A 22,139-nucleotide genomic window follows, 5' to 3' on the forward strand; every position below is an offset into this window, starting at 1 on the left:
AAATCCACACCAAAAAAAACATCACCAGCATGAAATGGAAAGCTGTTAGATGAGCTTTGTGTGCTTATTCACTCAGTTTAGGAAACTTCCAGCATTATATCCCCTGCAGCACATACAGTAGCAGCACCTTTCCTTTCTCAGTCTTCTTCTCTTTTCACGCTTCAATAACTTTGTATCAGATACGATCAAATAACATCAATCATTTCCATCTGATTGCTAAGTTGCTGCTTAAGCCACAAATAATGTGATTAATGAGTCTCTGAGGGAGAAAACAAAGGCTTTCATAAACATAAAGCACCAGCTAAGCACTGTGAGATTTTCTTAAATTCCCCCAAAATAGAGAGCAGCTGCCTGGCACCGATTCCCCCGGCAGCAGTAACTGCAGTGTTGGAGGCAGCTCTGGATGCTTCTGAAAATAGGAATGATTTTGTGCCAAAAATAATAATCCCTTAATTTTATAGGTGTCTGAACCAAAAAAAGAGAAGGAAAAAAAACAACTGAAAATGAGAGTGTGTGAGGAGACACATATCATGCATTGTCTGGTGTCTAAAAAGGGCTTTTTCTTTTCCTCTCTCTAGCACAGAGAAGTAGAAGTTGACTACATTTAAACTGAGAGTTTGGGGGTTTCAGTGTAAACCTTTTCACTTGATGATCATTTTGCCACTGATTTCTGTTGTCTAGAAGGCAACCTACGTGTACATATATATATATAAATAAAAAAAGCCTACAAAAGGCCAAAATTAAAATCATTCCTGATGCTAAAGAGTCCTTGCAGTATGCAAGTGAAAGGAAAGGTGCCAGCAGCTCAGTGTATTGGCTGCTGGCAGAGGCTTACCTCAAATTTTCAGAAAGAGATTTCAATCTCTCCACAGAACAGTGCCACATATTGTCACCATCTCCTAGGACGAAATGGGCTAAAGCAACAGGCTAAGCTTCTCCTGGGTAGCTTTTCTGGTCTGTGTACCAGTAGCAGGATGAGTCATGTTGGAAACAACCTGACTGGGGCTTGGTAAGCAGCAGGAGGAAGGACACTGCTGCTCTGGGTAGGGCTGAAGTCTCTCTGCAGGGAAATGAAGCTTAGAGGGCATGGTAGTGGTGGGTTGACAGCTGGACTAGATGTTATTTAGTAGTCTTTTCCAACCTTAATGATTCCATATTGCTCCTTCAGATTTCATGGAAATCGCGTGATTGCCCAACCCACACAGACCCTGAGATGAATCCCTAAAGCAACACTTGACTCTCCGAAGGTCTGCAAGAAGTTTCAGAGAAAAGATGGGGAAGAACTCCCACGGGAGCACAGGAAGAAGCTCTGGGGTTATTTAAAGCATGGAAAATACCCATGAAACAGCAGCTGGTCAGGACTGGCCTTTATAAGCCACTCCAAAAAAAGCTAAATATCCTATTTATGTTGAAAATTATACAGGCTTTCTTCATATTTAGTGCAAGGTTGTCCAGACATAGCCAAAGGAAAAGACACATTCGTATTCCATCTTCAGCATGACCACCACCCAGATCCATATGTGAACTTGGCCTCCTACCCTGTACTTAGACTACAATAAGCTGTGTTCTGCCTTCTAGGAAAAAAAAGAATATGAATCCAGACCTTTGTGGTGAAGATTTGAGTGAAAAGGCAGCCGCTTTTCTGTGGTTACTGAGGTAATAAGACTTCAACGGGGGCTTACACAATGTCAGAGTGGAAGAAATGTCAAGCATCTACTAGAAAGGTTTTAAGTTACTCAAAAGCCTTACTGATGAGATTTCAGAGCCAGCCACGCTATCCGGACACCAATGTGCAAGCGAACACGTCTTTCAAAACCACACATGGCCAGACTATTCATACAGCCTTGTTCCCTGCCATTCACGAGTAGGAGCGCGAGGCAGCAGGGCAAATCAAACAAATGACTTCATTCCTCCAGGGATATGAGCAAAGGCAAACAAAGAAGCAAACATTTACAAATTCACATCGCCATATTTTTGCCAAGTTTTCCTCCAGTAGGGAACTCTGAAGGATTCAAGGAATACAACTGTTATTTTCTTTCCTAAAGTTCTTTACCCACAAGTGCACGTGAATTCCTAGGTATGAGCAAGCTCTAAGATCTCCCAAATCTACATGACTCCCAGCCCAGCTCTGCAAAATGCCTTACAGAGCAGATTACTATACTGACAGATCTGTAACTGGCTAGGGCAAAGCAGAGGACACTAAGTCATATACTTATTGGAACGTGGTGCCCAGGGAGGTGGTGGAGTCACTGTCCCTGCAGGTGTTCAAGAACAGGGTAGACGTGGCTCTAAAGGACACAGGTTAGTGGGCATGGTGGGGATATGTGGGGCTGGACTAGATGATCTTATTAGTCTTTTCCAACCTTTGTGACTCTGTACCCTTTTAACTAAAGCAGAGGCCAGAAGCCCCTGGAAACCTTTCGTAGCAGAAAGGGTGTTAATGAACAGGTTAAGATGCCGTTCCCCAGCTGCAGCAGAGCCCTGCCTGGCCGCTCCCATCTATATAACGAACCATTATACCAGTTTCTCTACACCAACTTCAAACCCAGCTTTTCAGCAAGTTTCTCCTTCCAGGACAAACTGCATCCATCACCACTTTTCTCCAGAACCCTCAAAACAGGTGAGTGCCCCTCTGTGGGAACCACCATCTCCTTTTTGGGTTTGGCTCAGAAGTATGCTCCTTTCAGTGCTGCAGCTCCTCTCCCCGTGGATTTCTCTGCGGTTTCTGTACCCTCCTCCACTTTTCTCACATTTCTCTTTTTGCTCTCCCATGGGGGAAAGACAAACTGAGACGTGCTCCACAGCTGAAATTACAGTTTATTCCACGGATGTGAAATGAAGCAGAATATCTACTTTCCAAAAAACTCACTGGATGTTGAAATAAGTATTTTTCCAGCAGAGACTTCTTTTTTCCCCTCTTTTAAAACAAACATAAATGAAAAATAGGTATGTTTTGCTGTAAAGGGAGAGTCCCTCGTAGTGCCCATTCTCACACAGCACAGAAGCAGATGGGATAAGCTGCAGCAAAGGAGTATGGTTCTGACTGTTGGCAGCAGGTTGTGCTGACTGCAGGGATTTTGCTGATGAGGTTCAGCAAGAAAAGAGATACAAAGGCCTCTCTAGGCCACTTGCATGTCGCCAGTTTTTGAGCTGTAGCAGCTCGGAGCAAAACATCTGGAATAAAATAAAAGGTGCCAATGTCAAAAATATCTCTGTAAAGGTAATCAGACTGCCTAACAACTAGTGTTAGCTGATTGCTGCCAAAACACAGAGGCTGTAAGGTGTCTACCTCCTTGGTAAGGTGTCCACCAAATGGGTTGTGTCTGAAACTGGCCTGTGGCTCACGTAGGTCTCCTGCTTTGCAAGGTGTGAACAGTCACTTGTTTCTACCAGAACGGCCAGGTCACACTTCCCTAATAAACCAGGGAGAACTGACTTGCAGCAAACTGCTTCCATAAATTGGACTTGTTTCTGTAAGAGCAGAACATTTAAAATTCATCTGCTCCTGCTTACGCTCGCTCTTCCTCTTGGAGTTCAGTCACAGCGTACACAGACATCATGCAGTGCAACCAATGCTCTCCAAACATGTGACACTGGTTATGTCTCCCAGTGCCAAGTGTGTGATACACAATTCCTGCACATCATTTCACTTGATGAGTAAGTGAAGGATGGACCACTGCCTCCCCACCTGATGAACCTGGGCTGGTTAGGATCAGTCCCAGCCATTTCCCTCCTAGTCACAGCAGCATCCTTCTAGGACACCTGCTCCCACATACAACAGAGTAAACACTGCAGACTGATTTGCATTGATTCTTCCTCCAGCTATCACATCACACGTAACATCTAAAGGGAAATCAGCCACTCATATCTCCCTTATCTTGCAACCAGCTGCTCAGCATCCTTCATTCTGTAGTCAGACCAACTCTCTTTTGCAAGGGCCACCCTAAGGTGACCAAAGCAACCTCCCCACCCAGCTAAGGTTTTCTGAACCCAGAACAAGCAGAGATGTTGGTGGTAAAAGATGCAGAATGGAAACCCAGCATTCAGTGCTGGAAACACACAGCTCAACATATTGTGCATTTGTCGTGCTTCTGCACATCATCAGGCATCAACTCAAGCCATTATAAGTGATGCAAGTCCTCAGCTGATACAGGTACCAGCTCAGCTAGGTCTTTGTGCAGAAGCTGAGTCACATTCCCTTCCGTTTAAACTACCAACATCCAGCTCAGTGCCTTGAGATTAAAGAATAGATGTGCCTATGCCATTACACAGCACATCACCCCAGCTCCATGTATGTCTGAGCACACGGAAAAATCCCACATGGAAAGAGCCTACAGATGCACATCCAAAATGTGCAAGAGCAAAATTGTTCACCCCACTTAGTGGGACTCTGCTGTTCAGCACAGGCTAGCTGCAACATCAAAGAGAGCTCCGCCATCTGACTGCGCTGACTATTCCACTATGGAGCTGAACTCTAACATTTCTAACAGCAAGGCAACAGGAATGTAAACAATGTGCCCCAAGTATGCAAACCTTTCCTATCTGATACTTCTCAAAAGAAACATGAAGGGCAGGATGGCTTCCACGCTGCACTTTTGAAGATCTGGCTGCTGGCAGAGCCGTGACAGCTTTAAGCACTGTAACTTTCTAAGAACAAAATCCAGACACATGGATGGTTATTCAGGTCTCTCTACCTGGTTTCAGAAAACACTAAAGTCTAAATATGGTATATTTATGATTCTATCACCTAGTGAGATTTCAAAGCTGGTATTCAAAATTACATTTATAAAACAGAAGCACACTGATTAAAATAACAGTGATTTGGAGCTACAAACACTCCTGTGGGAAGCCTCTTACTGCAGTGCAAAAGTCATTTTCCAGAGGTTTTGGATGTGAATGAAAACAATCTAAACAGCAGCCAGGCTGGAGCAAGCCCCCATGATGGGGAACTCCCTTGGGTTACCCTCAGACTTGAGCTGGGCACATCCCATCCCCACAGCTGCCACAGTTCTGCAACTCACATTGCACACCATTGCCATGGCTCCACTATGTGGCACTGGGGAACAACTGGACAATCACCAGGCTCAGGTGGACACTGATGCTGCATGTTTTGTCCTAATTGCACCCAGGCCACTGGAATGAGATTCTAGTCCAGCATTAAAACACAGTGGCAGGCAGCAAATCCAAGCAGTGGGAAGCATGGCTGTAAAAGCCCAGCACAGAAATAGAAGCTGCAGGGAGTGCTTCCAGCTGGACACCCGCCGAGCACGCAGCAGCAAGCACCCAGCAGCTCACAGCACAGCCGGCACCGCGCAGAAGGGATGCACAGTTGACAAATGCTGCTTCCTACAACCACACGCTGCTCTTTTATTTGCTGTTTGCCTTCCTTATAAAAGGATGCAGACTGAGATAATGCTTTTATTAGCAGGAACAATACAAGCCAAGGTGGCTGGAGGAAGAGACACCCTCGAGCAGGCTGACCTCACAGAGTCAGCTCCAGAGAAGCAGCAGTGCTGCCAGAATCCAGACACCAGGATGCAATGCTTATGTTAAAAGAAATGGAGTGAAGCTGCCAACCAAGGGAAGAGGGAAACAAGCAGCTTCCAAGAGATGTTGGTATTTAAAGCAAAGGGAACAGAAGTGACCAAGCATGAGAGTGATTCAACTCTGTGCTGGCTGCACTGGGAGCCTGGGCATGCAGTGAGAGGGGAGGGCTGCCTGAGCACACCCAACCGCCTCACTCCTCACCACTGCACCCGCCCTGCAGACACAGGGCATGAACACATCAGCCAAAGCAGGTCATGGTTTGCATATAGGTGGCTCTGTGGCTAACAGCAAGGCATAGCTTGAGATGCCCCAGCATCACTTGCACAGGCTGCAGCAAGCCCTGTTCCAACCCCCTGCCTTCACAAGGGACCACAGATTTAGGAACAGCTCCAGGAAGCAAAAAGCCTTTCCCAAAAGCTACGTGATTCTCCTCTAAGCAATCCTTAATCACACTTACACAACTCCAAAAGTCCTTTCACCATTTGTTATCCCTAGAGAGACTTCTGAGAACAAATTGAAATGTTCTGTTTAATAAGGCATTTCAGGAATACCAGTGTATTCGGGGAAAAAAAAATGCTTATTACACAGTTCTGTAAGGAAAAAATGGAGATAAGACACCAGGATCTTTCCTGCCCATCTCTCCAGCATTTGCTTTATCACAGACCCTGGATGACACCAACACCCCTGCACAGGGCTGGTCTCCAGCATCACTGCAGTGCAATGCAGGGCCAGTCAGTGCTCTTTCTTTCAGACTTTCACTGAAACTTCACAGATTCCCATCTGCTTCTAAAGAGTAACTCAGGACACGGATGCCCCAAAATATATATATATATATATATATATATATATATTATACACACATATGAGCCTCAGAACAGGCAGTGCCTTGGCAAAAGCCACTTTAAAAACATAGCTTTCTAAGCAAGGGAATCAACAGACTCCAGCTTAGTCCCTGTGCAGTCACAGCAACACCTTCAGCAAATATTTTCAAGCATATTTTCCAACCTCTTTCTCTCTGTACCACACTGATCTTTTCTGGGAAGGGACACTGTTGGCTCCATCTTCAAAGGACATTGCATCCCCTGTCCTGCTGCTGGCCTGGGCAATGCACTACAGCACACATCCTCATCACTCCCATTGGAGTCTGGTCCAGACCTCAAAGAGCTACATGTTTAAGCAGTGCCCTACCTAATCTTAACAGGCTCTTGTTTCTGTGGGGACACAGTATGAGATCATAGCCACAACCAGAGCTGACCTGAGAAAACCAGGATGGAAAGCAGTACATTGGTGTTTTTGTTGTCGTTTTCCTGATCTTTTTCTTACTCCATCACCAAATCTCCCTGTTCTGAATAGGTGACAAGCATATGCAAGACCCAAGGCAGTTGCATGCTCCTCTTTGGTGCAAAACTCCATGAAAAGGAAGGAGCAGTGCTACTTGGAATAGCAGCAACTCTTCCTCATGGCCATGCTGTGTCCAAGCCCAGTTACACCAGTAATGTGTTGCAGTAACTGTGCTCACAACACTAAAGCAAGCTCAGACACGTGCAGTACACTTTTGAACAAAGCAGCACAGCACCTTGCACTGGTCCCTACAACCAACATCTCCAAAACATGCAACCAAACACTGGAAGCAGACATTTTACAAGGCGTGACAAGAGAGCCAGCATCCATGTGGGACAGTGGCAGCTGCCAGCACAAAGCTGACCTCAATGGCCAGCCTGTCCCTTCTGTGCTGCCATGGACGTGCTCCTTGGCATGGCAGCAGGAGCAGCATGCTGTCCCACACCCTATCTACTTCCCATCTCAGCACAGAACACAGACTCAGCCTTTCATCCAATCTTGAAAGAACGTGTTTTTCTCTTTCTCCCCACTCTTCAGCTTTTTTTTTTTTTTTTTTTTTTTTTTAAAATGAGCAAGAAGCTACAAGCAAGTATTTGGCCTTCGCAACTGATGGGCTGCAGCCAAACTCTGCCATATGTTCCAGCTAATACATGTGGGTTTTGCTTCCCATCCAAGAACAGGAGGAAAAAAAAAGGACATTTATGAACAGGGATTCAGCAGGAGCGTGTGGGAAGGAAGGGGTGGAGAGGGGATGCTATTTTTGTTGCTGTAATTATTCAGTGGCCAAACCCCTGACCCTTGACGTCAGCTCTGGAGAGTCTGTTCAACCGTCCAGTTGTCATGGGAAGGAGGAGGGCTGGCTCAGAGGTACAGGCTGATGAGGAGCAGCTCCTTGCTGCCTGAACCCACACACAGGCAAAGCCCCTGCCGTCATCAGCCATCACCCTCCATGGCCAAGAAGTAAAAACGTCAATACCTTACTGCCAATACGTTGGCTAGAAATGAAAGCATCCAAAGAACCTCACACTCTCACTCCTGCCATCAGTTACTGCTAATAAGCACAGGCCAAATTCTGACCTCAGTTTCCACTGTGTAAATGGAGATAAACTCCATAGGCACCAGCTGGGTCACTGCAGGTTCATGTAGATGAAACCAAACTCAACATGACCTCTGGTCTGGACTACATGCAGAAAAATATGCTCCATGCAAAGTGCAAAGGTCCCTACACTGTGGGCACAAGCCCAATCACCGTGAACAATTTAAATCACCTCAAAGAAAAAATAATTAAAAAAAGAAAAAGAAACAAGGATAATGAGCCCCAAATCCCTTGCTCCAGATGTCAAGCACTGCTTGCACCTCCAGGGCCCACTAGCAGGGCTCCTGCAGCACTCAGCACATTGGCAGCAGGCGGCTCAGTTACTGAAATGATGGCTTCTCATTACTGCCCACGCTATCCATGATGAAATCACCACTCATATGAGGAAATGGGAATAATCCTTGCTGAAACTTCAGGCACAGCTAGTAAGTACTGGGCACAAATTTGCTTAGTAGGGCTAAACAGCACTTCTCATTCACATGCAGCTCATTATCAGCTGCCATTAGTTATTCCTGTGGCCAAGGACAACAAGAGGACTCAGCAGAAGTCGGAGCAGGACTCGCTAGGACATACAGAAGAGAATTAGCAGGCAGTGCAAAAAGGCATTTAATGAACTCCAGGGTGCATAGAGCAGCTCAGCAGCCAAGCAGTGCCAAAAGGTTCTCAGGAGACGTGTGAAGGGCAAGGGGCAGGAAACCTGGGGAAGCATGGAGACAGTGCAGCAGGGCAGGGCTTGCTTCCAGATGACAACATAAAGCCTCACACAGCAGGACTTTGGTCTCTAAAGGCAAAGGGTTCAAAAGTGCTATTGGTTCACTGCTTTGTCTGAGGTGGGATGGCAGCCCAGCTCCTGTGCTGGGATGCTCTCAGGACAAGGCCCCAAACGATCCAGTGAAACTGTGCAAGTCACAGCACTGTCTTCTCCATCATCCAAGGCCCAGCACTAGAGAACGCCAAGAAGTAAGGAGGAATCCAGATTTACCTTTTTTCCTCTCCAAAAGACAGATAAGTTTTGCAGGCTGGGTCCCGCCAGCAGTTGTTTTGGAGTCCTGGCACTGCTGCATAGCAATGAGGTGAGAAAGAGGAACTTGGCAAGACAAAAAAGTAGCTCTGGCCATCAAATGGCTCATTACCAGGCTGCATAAAGTGAGCTTCATGGGCCTAAAACCAGCTTGCACTAACTGGTTGCATCCTTCCACCACCAGCAGCAAACCATCACAATCACTTCGTCTAACTTTTACTACAGCACCAACCTGAAGGCTGGCTGCAATTAGTTTCTGTTGGAGCCAGAGCAGAAATAATCTGAAAAAGGAAGACTGACTCTCCTGTGAAGACAATGAGGCAGCCTCAAGTAATTTCCAATTGGTTCCACCATTTCATCAAAGTGAAGAATGCCGAAATCCCCTTCAGAGCATCTAAGGTTTATTAGTTTCACCATGAAACTCATAGTAAGAGGGAATTTATTTACAGCTCCCACAAACTCAAAGCAATGTGGTATGTCACACCACAGGCAACCCCACTGGAGTCAGCAGCTCCCTTCACAGCAGGTTGGTGTAGGTCAGCAAGAACAAGCATATTCAGACCTGCCCTGAGCCCAGAACACTGACCCCACCATTAAGAATTTTCCATCCTATAAACTGAGTTTATTTTTGTCCACATAATTTTAAATGCCTGAGCACTAACATTTACCCTCTAGTGAGAGCCAGGAATGCTCTTTCAGAGAAACTAAATAAAGGGAACTTTGAAAGATTACTCCTGGGATCTATTATATATCCTGTATCTGAGTAACACCAACTTTCAAGATTAAAGATAAATAAATACCTTCAGCAGTAATAATCCTAATAATAATGATTATCTGACAGCTCTATGATAGGTCTTTGTCTGGGATGTGCCATGTAAACCCAGTGAAAACAAGGCTGACCAAACGAGGACACTGCACATAGGTGGTGGCTGGAATGAGAATTGGCTTCTTGCATACAGAGACCTGTACACAATGGGATTTTGTACCTTATTCCACATCACTACCCATGAGATGCCACAAGTGAGATTACCACCTTTCTTCCACAGGCTGCAGCACATCCCAAGACAGTACCCTTGAAGTCCACGTGGAATTGCAGCACACAGAAAACTGAACAAACTTTCATGGAAAGTTTCATCGGAGCTTGAGTGAAACAAGCCAAATTAGCAAGTAACCACACTGGTGCTGATCCAGATTACTCCACAATTTCTAGGTGAATACTCCAGATTTCTGTCAATGAGACAAAAGACTCTGGCACAGCACAACACCTCAGAGACAGGCAGCAAGGAGCTACTTGAGATGGAAAGAATTTGGTAGAGATGTCTTGAAAAGAGCCTCAAGCTCACTGCAAGTGCCTGGACACAGGCGCCCAAGTGTGGCTGATAGCAAATCTCACATAAGCACTGGCAAAAGACTGAGAGGTCAGCATGGAGTGGTCAGAGGCCTAATTTTATGCGTACAGGTCCATGCCTTGAGTTTGAATGTCCACAAACGGAGTTTTAAAAAGGCAGAACTGGAGAAGGGCTATAACCTGTACTACAAATCTTTCCACGAGTTCAAACTCCCACTCTGCTCCTTCCTTCCCATTTATCACCTTGCCCCCCCTCTGTTATCTCATCAAGTCATTGTTGTGTCTATGTTGCATTTTGGAAATCTTACAGCAGTACAAGCAGGCAAGAAAATATGGTACAACCCAAGGACACACACCTGGCAGAACCTTCAGCACTGCTGAACTGCTGAACTGGAAGCCCAGCAGAGAAGACTGCAGTTCTCCCCACCCACAGCTACTAGAAAGATTAAGCTGCTTGTATGAAATCCATATGAACAGTGAAAGATTTTCAGAAAAAATAAGCAACTTTAAAGAACAAATAAACAGTCTCTTCTCCAACACACACAAAAAAATATAACCGCTAATGTTTAATGTTTGCAATGTGTGAAATTCTGATGATAACACTGTCTAGGAACTGAAGTAACAAGACAGACATGGCAAGGAGGAACTCGGCACAAAGAATAAGCAAGATAGGGTCAGAGTCTTGCACCTTTTGCTCCATCAGTGACCTGGCATCACTCAGAGAAGAGCAACAGGCTGCTGAGTCAGCAGCCCCAATCTCATGGTGCGTGGCTTCCTCTTCTGCTTACTCTCAAAGCTAAAAAGCCCAAGAAAGGGGGTGGCTAGAAACATCACAGCCTGCAGGCTAGGTTTTAACAGAAACAAGATGACTCAGGCAGCAAAGTGAGGAGGATGTGATTAATAAAAATATTTCAGAGAGCAGAGACACCCCCTCACACCCATCTGCCAAGTCTAGAGGGTATTTCATTGAATGCTACCAAAGAAAGCCATCCGCATCAGGCAAACTATCCTTATGCCTTTTGGACATGACAGAAGCTACTGCAGGAAATAATTTAGGGAATTAATAGGATGGCACAGATTTAATGACTAATAGGTCATATCCATAGAGATAAGAATATAAGCATTTGATCTAACCATACCACCCCTGCTTCTCCGCAGTGCTCCATGCAGCAGCATCTCTAGCACTACTCAGCAGCAGGAGCAGCACAGCTCGGGGCTGCCACTGGTCCTGGATGCAGCAAAGCCCCAAATCTAAAATCCTAACATCAGTTCTCCACCAATTCACCAGTCCAGAGCAGTGATGGAGCTGAGGCATGGGTAGAGCCATGGTTCTGCTATCCCAAAGCACCCAGACTCACACACTGCAAGCCAGACCTTGGCCAGTGCATCTGTCCAGCAGGAATCAAAGCCTTTGCTTTTCATACCCCACAGGAGTGCTGCAAGGATTAGCTCATGTTTATTCAGCACCATTTTTCAAAGCACTGCATGAGTGTCAAACCCTTCCTTTTTTCCTTTTTTTTCCTCTCCCCTTCCATTCTTGTTCCTTTTTTATTTTTAAATCTATTCCTTGCTGTGTCAGTCCCTCCCAAAGGGACACATCTCTCTCCTCCTGAGAACCAAACAAACACAGAGCCATTGGCAGAGGGAGATGGAAAGCATACTGTAGGCTGCTCCTCCTCAAACACATCGATACCATCATCTCCATTCAACCAGCCAGACCTCATGTGCATGCCCACTGGACAGGGCTCCTCATACACCCTGTAGAGGGACCAAACAGGACACAGAGCAGGATGTTCAACCTTCTTTTCTTCTTGGTTTCAAGGAGCAAAATAGGGGTCAAACAGCCAGGGAGAGGCACCGCCAGCAGTCATACTCTATGCGAGCCCTTTCTTGCAGCACACCCTTGCAGCCAGAAAGCCAAGTGGATGCTGCAGCAAGGTCTCCCTGTAGGTGCTTCCCAGCCCTCAGGGGACATGCCAAAGTGTTCACTCAGCCTTGGCACAGGAGGATGGTTTGCATCAGAGCACGCGCTGGTGCTGGATGTGAGACCTCATATATGTGCAAGCGCAGACAAACCCAGCATGGGACATTTTCTCCTGCATGCAGAGCTGCTGAGGCAGGTGGAAAGAGCAATCCAGATGATGTGTGACAAAGTGTTACAGCTTCCTCAGAAGGACAGAGCTGGTCCCAGCACTGCTTACAAAGCCAGCCAGGACCCCAAGAGCAGCTGGTGTGCAGAAAGAGTTAAAGAAGAGGTACTAAAACAGAACAGCTCCATTCAAACAGTACCTGCCTGACACCTGGGCACCCATGCAGGTAGCAATAACAGCCCTTTCACTATCAGAGAGGGGGAAGGTCCAAGTGTTAGAATTAACATAAATCTCCAGACACTGCAAAAGCAAATTAAGATGACTTACACACAAGAAAAAAAGGCTCTTCTCAACACGTTGCTTTGATAAGTTTACAATACATTTTTAAATGAGAAAATAAAAACATCAGATCCAGAAGTAGAAGACAGACCATGACTCAAAATCGTGTGGAATTCTGTATACCAATTTTAGCTTATTTTGTTTCCTATTTCAGAAATCTCATTCCCTAGATCAAAAGAAAGTTGTTTGATGAGCTTAGCATGAGCCAACCTTCGTGACTCTGGGAAAGGTTTTGAGTTCATAAAAATAAATCATTTTTATCATGACAAATTTAGTGTCACTTCCCACACACAGTGACACTGCACAGCCAGAGCATCTTTCAGGGTAAGGACCTCAGGAAAATTCCACTAGCTTCACTTGGCCTCAGCGCATGCCAAATTACAGCTTCAGTTCTCTCCCAGGATTTCTTTCAGGAGCTCTGCACATGCACACCAGAGTTAAAGCCAAGGCATTTCCATCCTCTGACTTGCAAAAATGACATTAAGGCAATGACAAAAAGGAACTATAGCTAAAGCAACACAGCTGTTGTATTTCAGAAAGTTTTAAAAAGCAGGAGCCGATTCACCTCCTTGTTCTACTGCTGTCAGTCACAGCACTGCCTAAGACAGAGGTTTACTTCTCCAAGTGGAAGCAGATTTCAGTAGACCCCTCCTCACCCCCCTTGCTCAGCTGTGCAGGTCTTCACCTCTCAAGTTGCCTTTAGCAACAAAAAGGTTATGACTGCGCTTAGATGAAGCAGAAATTGAGGAGGAAATATTCCAGAGATGTTTTATACATTCGGCTTGGCATGAAATAAAATTCCCACGTGGACAGGAAGACTTACTGCAGGTACTTGCCTTATGGAGCACAGGTTCTGAACTAGAAAAGTCCCTTTAACTACCCAGCTGTGAGGTTTCTTCGTCAAAAGAAAGGGGAAAAAAAGTAGATGAAGAATGTCATTTTTATGACAGAAGGCAACATCTATAAGGCAGAAGTGATCAGTATTAGGGAAGGATACTTCAGATGACAGAGGCTGCTAAATACTGACTGCACGGCAGCACACAAAGGATCCTGCATCACACAGCGGGATGAAGACCATTGGGTAGCAGAGCCTGTATACCGCGCAGCCACGCACACTCCTCACTCTTGGAGCAAGCACGGCATCAGCTCACTTTGCATCAGAGGCAAAGTTCCCCTGCACGGGGCATCGGGGTGTTGAAGTGGAGCTCCGTGGGGCTTCTCTCTGCCAAGCAGCCAAAGGCAGCCTTTTCAGAATTATACTACACAACACTAGAGCCAAACAAAAGCACTCTGAGATGGAGAAACGAAGCACATCCAATCAAAAGAAGCACCAGGACTGAGCCTGAGCTGCGAACCCCAGCCTGTGCACGACAGTGAGAAGGGACAGGGACAACACCTGGGCTCGACGGAGCTGAAGGCGAGGACAGCACGTGAGACGCGGGAGGACGGAGGCGAGGCCATCCCCCGGGGCGGGCAGCGGGTGCCTACCTGGATGTAGGCGCGCTGCAGGTAGCTGTAGGGCACCCTGCGCTGGAAGTCAGCGCGCACCTCCTCGGCGGCGCGGTGCCGGGAAGCGGCTCCCAGGCGCGGTTCCTCGCAGCTCCGCAGGCAGCCGGCGCGCCGCAGCAGCGCCCCGAAGAAGGGCAGCTCCCCGGCGGACCCCGCGCCCAGCGCCGCCAGCCGCACCTGCCCCCGGCAGCGCCGCCGGCACCGCAGCCGCTCCGCCCGCAGCTCCCGCCGGCTGCGCAGCGCTCGTTCCAGGCACCGCGCCGCGCCCGCGAAGTCGCCGCCGTAGTACGCTTCCACGCCGCTGGCGTACAGCGCGTCGAAGGGTTCCAGCGGGCCGCCCTCCTCTCCGCAGTTCCCGCACGCCGCGGGCAGCGCCGCCACGAGCAGCAGCACGGCCCCCCAAGGCCGGCACCTCGGCGCCATGCCCGCCGCACGAGCACCGGCTCGGTGGCGATAGCAACGACGCGGCAGTATCCCAGCCCGGCTCCCTGCGCGCCCTCCCCCGGCCCGCACCTCTTAAAGGGCCCCGCGCCGCCGGCCCGCCCCGCCCCGGCCCCCCCGCAGAGGGAGCAACCGCGGCGCAGAGCATCCCTACTCCACGCTCTGCAAATCGCCCTGATGTTTTCCTTTCCTTTTTCCTTTTTCCCTTCCTTTTTCCCTTCCTTTTTTCCTTTCCCCTTTCTTTCTTCCTTTTTCTTATTTCCTTTTCCCCTTTTCCTTTATTTTTTCAATCCCTTTTTCCTTTCCTTTCCTTCTTCGTTAAATTGATAACCCCTCCCTTTCCCCCCCGCAGTGCAGCACTTCTTAGTGCTATGATTCTATGATTCGATTCTATGATTCTATGATTCTTCACTCCTCTACCGTTCTTGCCCCCCTCCTACGTCCCAGCATCACTGCTTGCAGGATGCCCTTCTGCGAGGCTTCTGCTTAGAGCCGTTTCTCGCTGTGCCCTCTTGCCCCAACAGCTTCCTGCTGCTGGGAATTCTGCAGATAAATCATCGGGGATGGTCACAGCGAATGGCTGCTGCAGCTCTTTCAGCTCCCAGCTGCATGTATGTCTCTCTTCCTCCAGGGTTTCTCTCTTCCAGTGCTGGAAAACCCTGCCATGCCAAAATGTTACTCGTGTTTGTATGAATTTTAAGGCATTCTTGTGACGAGACATTTGGCAACATGGCCCTGTGACACACACACACATCTTACTTGGCATTTTCAATAAGCTCAGTGTTGAACACCTGTCAGCAAGATGTCTTTAATATTAACAAGGTTAATTTGGCTGAAATCAGCTTTTCCTAAGTGAGATTGAATGGGTAAATCCTTCATCTCATTAGAAGCTGTTCTGTGCTTGAACGCTCTAAAACCTGTGCAGACCTGCGCACTGTGCTCCATAGGGTCTCTCACCAGGGACTGTGGCTATAGTTACTGCAGACATTTCAGGAACATCTCTATAGCAGCTGGCTATCCCTTCACAGACTGAAATAGCAGCAAATGGGAGATGTCTCAAACCCATTTGGTCCAGTTTTCATTAGTGCATAGAACCAGGTGTTCCTGATGGTCCTGCTGAGCTTCTCCCCCTGCTGTTCTTGTGGCTTCAGTCACATTGTTCCCATTCTCTGCTGCTACGTCCAGGATCAGAAGCAGGATTCAGCATTCTTATTTTGGGCAATGCATCACATTATGGAGCCTTGTTCACAATAGCTTCACATCAGGAAAGTTTTCTTCCCATACAGCTGAAAATTTATGTAAGTTCTTGGTGAAGAACTTGGTGAAGAGCTTTCCCATCCAGCAAAGCTTTCATAGTGCTCTTCCTTGTGGCTTTCTTGCACCTTGGCACAAAGTTTTGGGTGTCCTTCCTTCTGGAACCAAACACAGTGAAGGAGGTCCCCTTGAGAAAGGTATGTGCTGCAAGCACTTGCCCATTTAGTATGAGTTCTTATGTCCAGATAAAGCCCTTCCCAAGGAAAGTGTAATCAGCACTGCTGGGGCCTGGATATGAGGTTATAGGAAGGCTATTTCAACCTTCTCAAAGGTCTCTGTGAGGATTTGCTGCCTAGACACAAGACAGACGCACCACTGGTGAGCACGCAAGTTTAGATTGGGGTCATCTGTCTCCAAAACACAATGATAAAACACCTGTCTCCTTGGCTGGGCTTTGTGAAAGATGCAGCCGAAATGATCTATCTGCAAAAGTACTATATGTAATTCCATGTTGTTTCCACATCAGCAGCATCTCTGTGTGCACAGTGATAACACTGAGGCCCTGCGCAGGAAGGAATGCAGAAAGTGCATAAATGAGTGGAGAGAGAACAAAACAAAACAAAATGCTTTATTTCAGCCTGCTACATTTTCTGATCCAGATGTTTCTGTCATTAAAAAAAAAAAAAAAAATCCTTTTCAGAACAGTAAAGAAAAATTCTTAGTTCTGACATCCTGTAGTGCAATTCCACTGCACATTCTCAAAAGTGTTTCTCTGCAGACTCCCATTCACTCTGGCACCAGTCTCCCCTGACCTCGCTCTGCAATCCTTCTGCTTAAGGTCATGTTTTCTTTGTTCACAATAGTTTGTGCTTTTCCTCACCTTGATGCTTCATTGCTACCTAATTGCTCAGAGCTCAGCAAGAGTTGGCACACATAAGGAACCGAACCCCAGGCGTCTCAAATGCAGTTGTTGGAGCAATCACTGTTTTTTCCATGTGTCTATTCACTGCATAAATGGAAAGGCAAACATTAGATGGAAAAAAGTTTGGTGGTCCTCGGAGTGGGTTTCATCTCCTTGCAGAAGATCTGAATCATACCAATTCAGCAATGCAGCTGCTACAGCCACACCAGAGTGGCACTGGAAATTGTGGGTTCACCTTAGTATGGTCCTGTGTGGCAGCAACAGCGTGGAAATGAGTTAGAATTAGAAGCTTTGCATGTACAAAGGCAGGATTTGACCCAACAAGGCAGTCACTGCTTTAGGACATTTCAACTCCAAATCAGTCCCCAGGATGCCTGAGATAGCCCTCATGCCTCTAATGAAAGGAATAATTCTAAATATGTTACAACTCACCCCGTGTTCAGATGTTGATCCTGGCCCCTGTGCAGTTGTTTTGAAAGACTTTTTCCTGCGTAAATAGATTCATCTGAAGCTTTTTTTAATTATTATTTTTTAAGGAAAGTTCTGATATATGGGTCAAACCACTGATGACTTGGCAACAAGATAAGAGCAGATTTTAGGATGTCTTTCAAAATGGCTTTTCAACATGCATTTTACAAGCAGACCTATGTTTCAAGCCCTCTATGTTTCATTTGTAGGCTTGCCTTCCTAGTTAATTCATGAACAAACTTTATAATTCCCAAATCAAACACAGGTGACCTCTTCAGCCATGTACTTTAGTGAGGGAATTTTGAAACAGATGGAAAAGTACAACGTAGCCTCATTGAAGGGCTTTGATCCTCGCATAATATATATAGGTACAGGTTTTATTGAATATATCAAAACCATTACTGAAGTACTTCATGATTTAGACCTAAAAACAGACCTGAATTCTGTCGAATGTCTCCATCTGCCCATCTCCTTTCTTTATGCAAGGAGTGGGAGTGATTGTGGATGTCAATGGATGACAGGAAATGAACATCAGAAGATTTGATGCAGTAATAGTTGTGCATCACATTTCGGGACCATTTTTCTAGGAAAAAAAAATCAATCATCAGTAACAAAAATATTTTAGCTTCATGAGGGGTGAAATAATGAGAAACCAAAGGAAGAACATTCTCTTTAAGTTATTATTCTTATTTATTGCAAGATGAATGCTCATTGCAACAGAACAATGTAAGGATGGAGAAAATAGAAGGTGCATGGCCACCCCATCTCCTCTGAACTGTATCTGTTGTTTCATTGATGACAGCTTACAAATCTGCTTCCCCACCTGCCTCTTGTTCCATTCGTCCTTTCGGTCTGTCTCTGACATGTTGCTCAGGATGGCTCACCAGTGACTTGAGTTCAGCACGGGTGAACAGGAGGTCTTTAATTTTTCCTCCAAAACCCTTTTTACTTTTACTTCCTTCTAGAAATATGAAATAGACTCCTTTTACTTATTTCTAGCAATTTTTCTATTTGATCCAGGCTCAGGATCTGTGAACAGCTCTCTTTGTTTTTCTTTTCCCAAACATATCTAACCTGTGATCAAACATATGCTCTGCTTCCATAACCTACAATCAATCACAAGCACCTGAGACATCCTCTGCCCTAACATTCCTCTGACCTGACATTACTTCAATGTATGTCCTCTCATATTGAGCTGCCAACAGGCTCTTTTTCATGACTTCCCACATTACTTTTGCATACGGATGAAATGATTGCCAACAAAGCTTTGCTTACACTTACATTGCTCTAAATGCATCATCCACCTGTGTATCTTTCCTCACACAAACTCATAACCATCTCATATCCTCCCTTTCAGCACCCAGTGAAAGGTTTGCTTTTCCACTCTGTGCTACACTCCATTGTTAATATCAGCCTTGGCAGCTCATTTGTTTCTTTGTCCTGGCCCAGCCCATCTCTCTGCTTTGTTGCATGGGACTTACTGTACATCTGCCTCCTTTGGAATAGGTTTTTAGCTCTAGAATCCTCCATTTCTTCTTTCCTGGAGCACAAACCAAACCAAACCCCCAGAGCCATCTCTGCAGCAATCCCTCTATTGTGCCTCTCAAGGCTGGGAACATGTGCTTTACTTTGCAAGCGCTTTGTGATTTCCAGATATTCACGTGCTGGATCTGTTATACAAACCTTTATACAAGAGCACAGTCATGTACAACACAAGGCTTGTTGCTGGCACTCAGCAGAGAAATACAATAATATAAATCGTATGAGCAGAAGACTCTTGTGTCTTCCCATGTGTAGGCAACAGTATAACCTTATTAAATTCCAAGTGCTTGTACACTTTGCTTACTCAGAAACTTGGACTGTACTTTACTGCCATTATAAATTAAAAACCAATAAAAATAAAGTTCAAAAAGTATAAAATATACAACCACAGGCGCACTGGTGTCTCAGAGAAGTTGGCCACAAGCCTACGTCTTTGAGCTTGGGTTTAAAATACCTTCATGGACTGTATTATTTAAGACGAAGACAATTAATACAACACCAAGGAGTTACTATTTTCTGCTCTACGTAGCACTTCTGCTACACTGACAGCCTAAAATGTTTCCAATATTGAGAGTCGCTGTTCTGAAGAGGAAAAAGCATTATAAATGATATAAATGGAGAAAATCACAGAATCATGTGGCGTGGTTATTTTCAGTGCATAGTGCAGAGTTAATGAGACGTGTGAATGGTTTCATTGTATAACAGTCTGAACTTTGGCTGTAAGCTATGGCAGTTTCAGAGTGTAAACAGGGTCCAATTCATGACTGGTGTAATTGGGCTGATGTCAGTGACATTGCCAAAGGACGGGTTAAGGGCTGCACGTGTGCACACAGATGGAGCCCAGTCATAGCTTTAGGAGGACCCATGCAAAAGACTGGATGCAGGTGGACTGACTATTGGCCTGTTTGAGGAAGGTGTCAAGGTTTCATCCAGGAGAGACAGAGCCACAGGTGGCATTTCCATCCAGCAAGTGCACTGTGCCCACGGTGTGAAAGGAGACAGAAGAGACACATTACACCCAACAAACCTGCTTTGAGGTTTTTTATCAGCACATTACAATTCATGAACATGAAAATCTTTGAAGTGAGCACCTGTTGGCTTTGCTTCCCAGGTCTCCTTGTGCTGGCAGCTGTGTTGCTTGCAGTGGGGCAGCTTCTGCTGGCAGTAAGGACTGAGTTGCTGAGCGACACAGGAGAATCACATTTTTGCATGACCTTATGCTTATTTTTCCTACACACTACTGAATAATCTGGTCACCTTAATGCACTTATTATTTTTGTCATTGCCTTTATCGCTTCTGGTCCAGCCTCAAAATGTCATTCCACACTTAAAAATGTCCTAAAAAACAATCATGTAAAATCTCTGGGCTGCCAAGCCAGCTCAGGCAGATGCTGCAACCTGCTCCAAACTGCAATTGCTGGCAACAGATTTTCATCCACAGACATTTCCCCTGTGCTGTCTAGCAACAACTGGGTCTCCAGGGGTAAATATTTCCTTTCTCCACACACTCCAGACCCCAGTATAGTGTGGGAAGAATGAAGGAAATGCCAGGCTTGAAGAAGAGGCATCTGAGGATGACATCTCTACACAAGTGAGCAGAGAAGCGTAGCAGCAGGAACCCAACATCCTAGACACAACATCAAAGGAAAGAAGAGAGCTCTGAGGGAAGCTCAAGAAGTAGCAAAAATCCACGGAGGAAACTAAGCTTGAATTTGGCCGTGGCAGCGGGTGCTGCAGAGGAACTTGCTGGAAGAAGCCCATCCAGGAGCACTGCCAGGCCCAGCAAGCGGCCCTTGGCGCAGGCAGAGCGGGAAGCCCGCGTGCAGCTCTCGTGCAGCCAGACCTTCCCTGTTTTCATCTTTATGATTCTGTGAGAAGGCAAGGGGATGTGGGGGTGTTGTGAGAGGCTATAAACAACATTGAGCTCATTTATTTCACTAGGATCGAGTTTCCTGTGGCTTCCCTTTTACAGTCCATCTTTCTTGTGCACTGATGCAGCTCTGACTAATCCAACCAAGAAGCGTAACTCAACCATCCGCTGGCCAATTCTCCACAATGCAGGAGAAACTGGAAGAAATGGCATGTGCTTGTGTACAAGCCTGGTTAGCTCTGTGCCTGCTCCCTGATCTCCTCAAAAAGGAATAGAAAAATCTTAATGAGGGTGATTTGGGGCAGATCACTGACATAAAAGGTTGAAAAAGACCACTTGTTCAAGATCTTCTAGTCCAACCATTAATCCATCCCCACCATGCCCACTAACCACATCCCACAGTGCCACATCTGCAAGGCTCTTGAACACCTCGAAGGATGGTGACTCCACCACCTCCCTGGGCAGCCCTGTGCCAGTGCACCACCACTCTTTCTGAGAAGAAGTGATTCCTAACATCCAACCTGAACCTCCCCTGGCACAACTTACAGCCATTACCTCTTGTCCTATTACAGTTATCTGAGAGAAGAGGCCGACCCCCCACTTCACTACAACTTCCTTTCAGGGATCTGTAAAGAGCGATAAGGTCTCCCCTGAGCCTCTGCTTCTCCAGACTAAGGAGAGATATAGGCCCAGATCTGGTTAAAACTAAATAGTGCATAGTGCATTTGGCAGAATCATTTTTACTGCAAGGTGCTAGATTTATATGGCAGTAGTTTTCATTCTAGAGAATCCTAAAATGCTCTGCTAATGCTATAGACATAAAACTCACTTCATTGCAGCTGCTCAGCAGACAAGTTGCTGGCCCACTGCTTCCCATCCAGATGTGAGGGGGGAACAACCAACCCAGGACATCCCCAGAAAAAAAAACATCTTAAAGGAAATTACCCCTGGGAAAGGAAGCAGAAGTTGAATTGCTAACATTTGGTGTAACCCACAGACCTCCCAGGGTCCTGGTCTCTCCTCACATGGGTGTAATGCTGGAGATGAGGTACCAAAGCCAACTATGTGGTCTGGGGACAATTAGAGAAAAGCTGAGTATTGAAACATGGGACTGATGCATGATGGAGCATTGGTGTAAGGATGCATAATGACACCAGTTTTCTTCTGAGAGATCAGAACTTGCCTTTATCTTTCCTGGTCCACCTTCTACTTCCCTTGGTAGTGCCAGGAATGCCAGCTGCACACTGGTAGCGACACTGCATTGGGTGGCTAACATCAGCTGGGGAGTGTATGGAATTAGCAGCAAGTCCAGATGGTGATAATGAAGCAAGAGGATGAAATATCCTGTCTC

General features: G+C 46.2%; 1 protein-coding gene across 1 annotated transcript in view; it reads right to left on the reverse strand.

Moving 5' to 3' along the window:
- The window catches only part of P3H2 (prolyl 3-hydroxylase 2), a 57,271-nt gene extending 42,557 nt beyond the window's left edge, over positions 1–14,714 (reverse strand). Inside the window, exon 1 of the mRNA XM_042821094.1 lies at positions 14,271–14,714. Within this exon, the coding sequence (XP_042677028.1) occupies positions 14,271–14,714 (444 nt within the window). The remainder of the gene's footprint in view (positions 1–14,270) is intronic.
- Positions 14,715–22,139: the final 7,425 nt, after the last annotated feature.

This window comes from Centrocercus urophasianus, unplaced genomic scaffold (genome assembly GCF_019232065.1).
Source record: "Centrocercus urophasianus isolate 14NV4802_14NV808 unplaced genomic scaffold, USGS_Curo_1.0 seq_19, whole genome shotgun sequence".
Taxonomy (NCBI): Eukaryota; Metazoa; Chordata; class Aves; order Galliformes; family Phasianidae; genus Centrocercus; species Centrocercus urophasianus.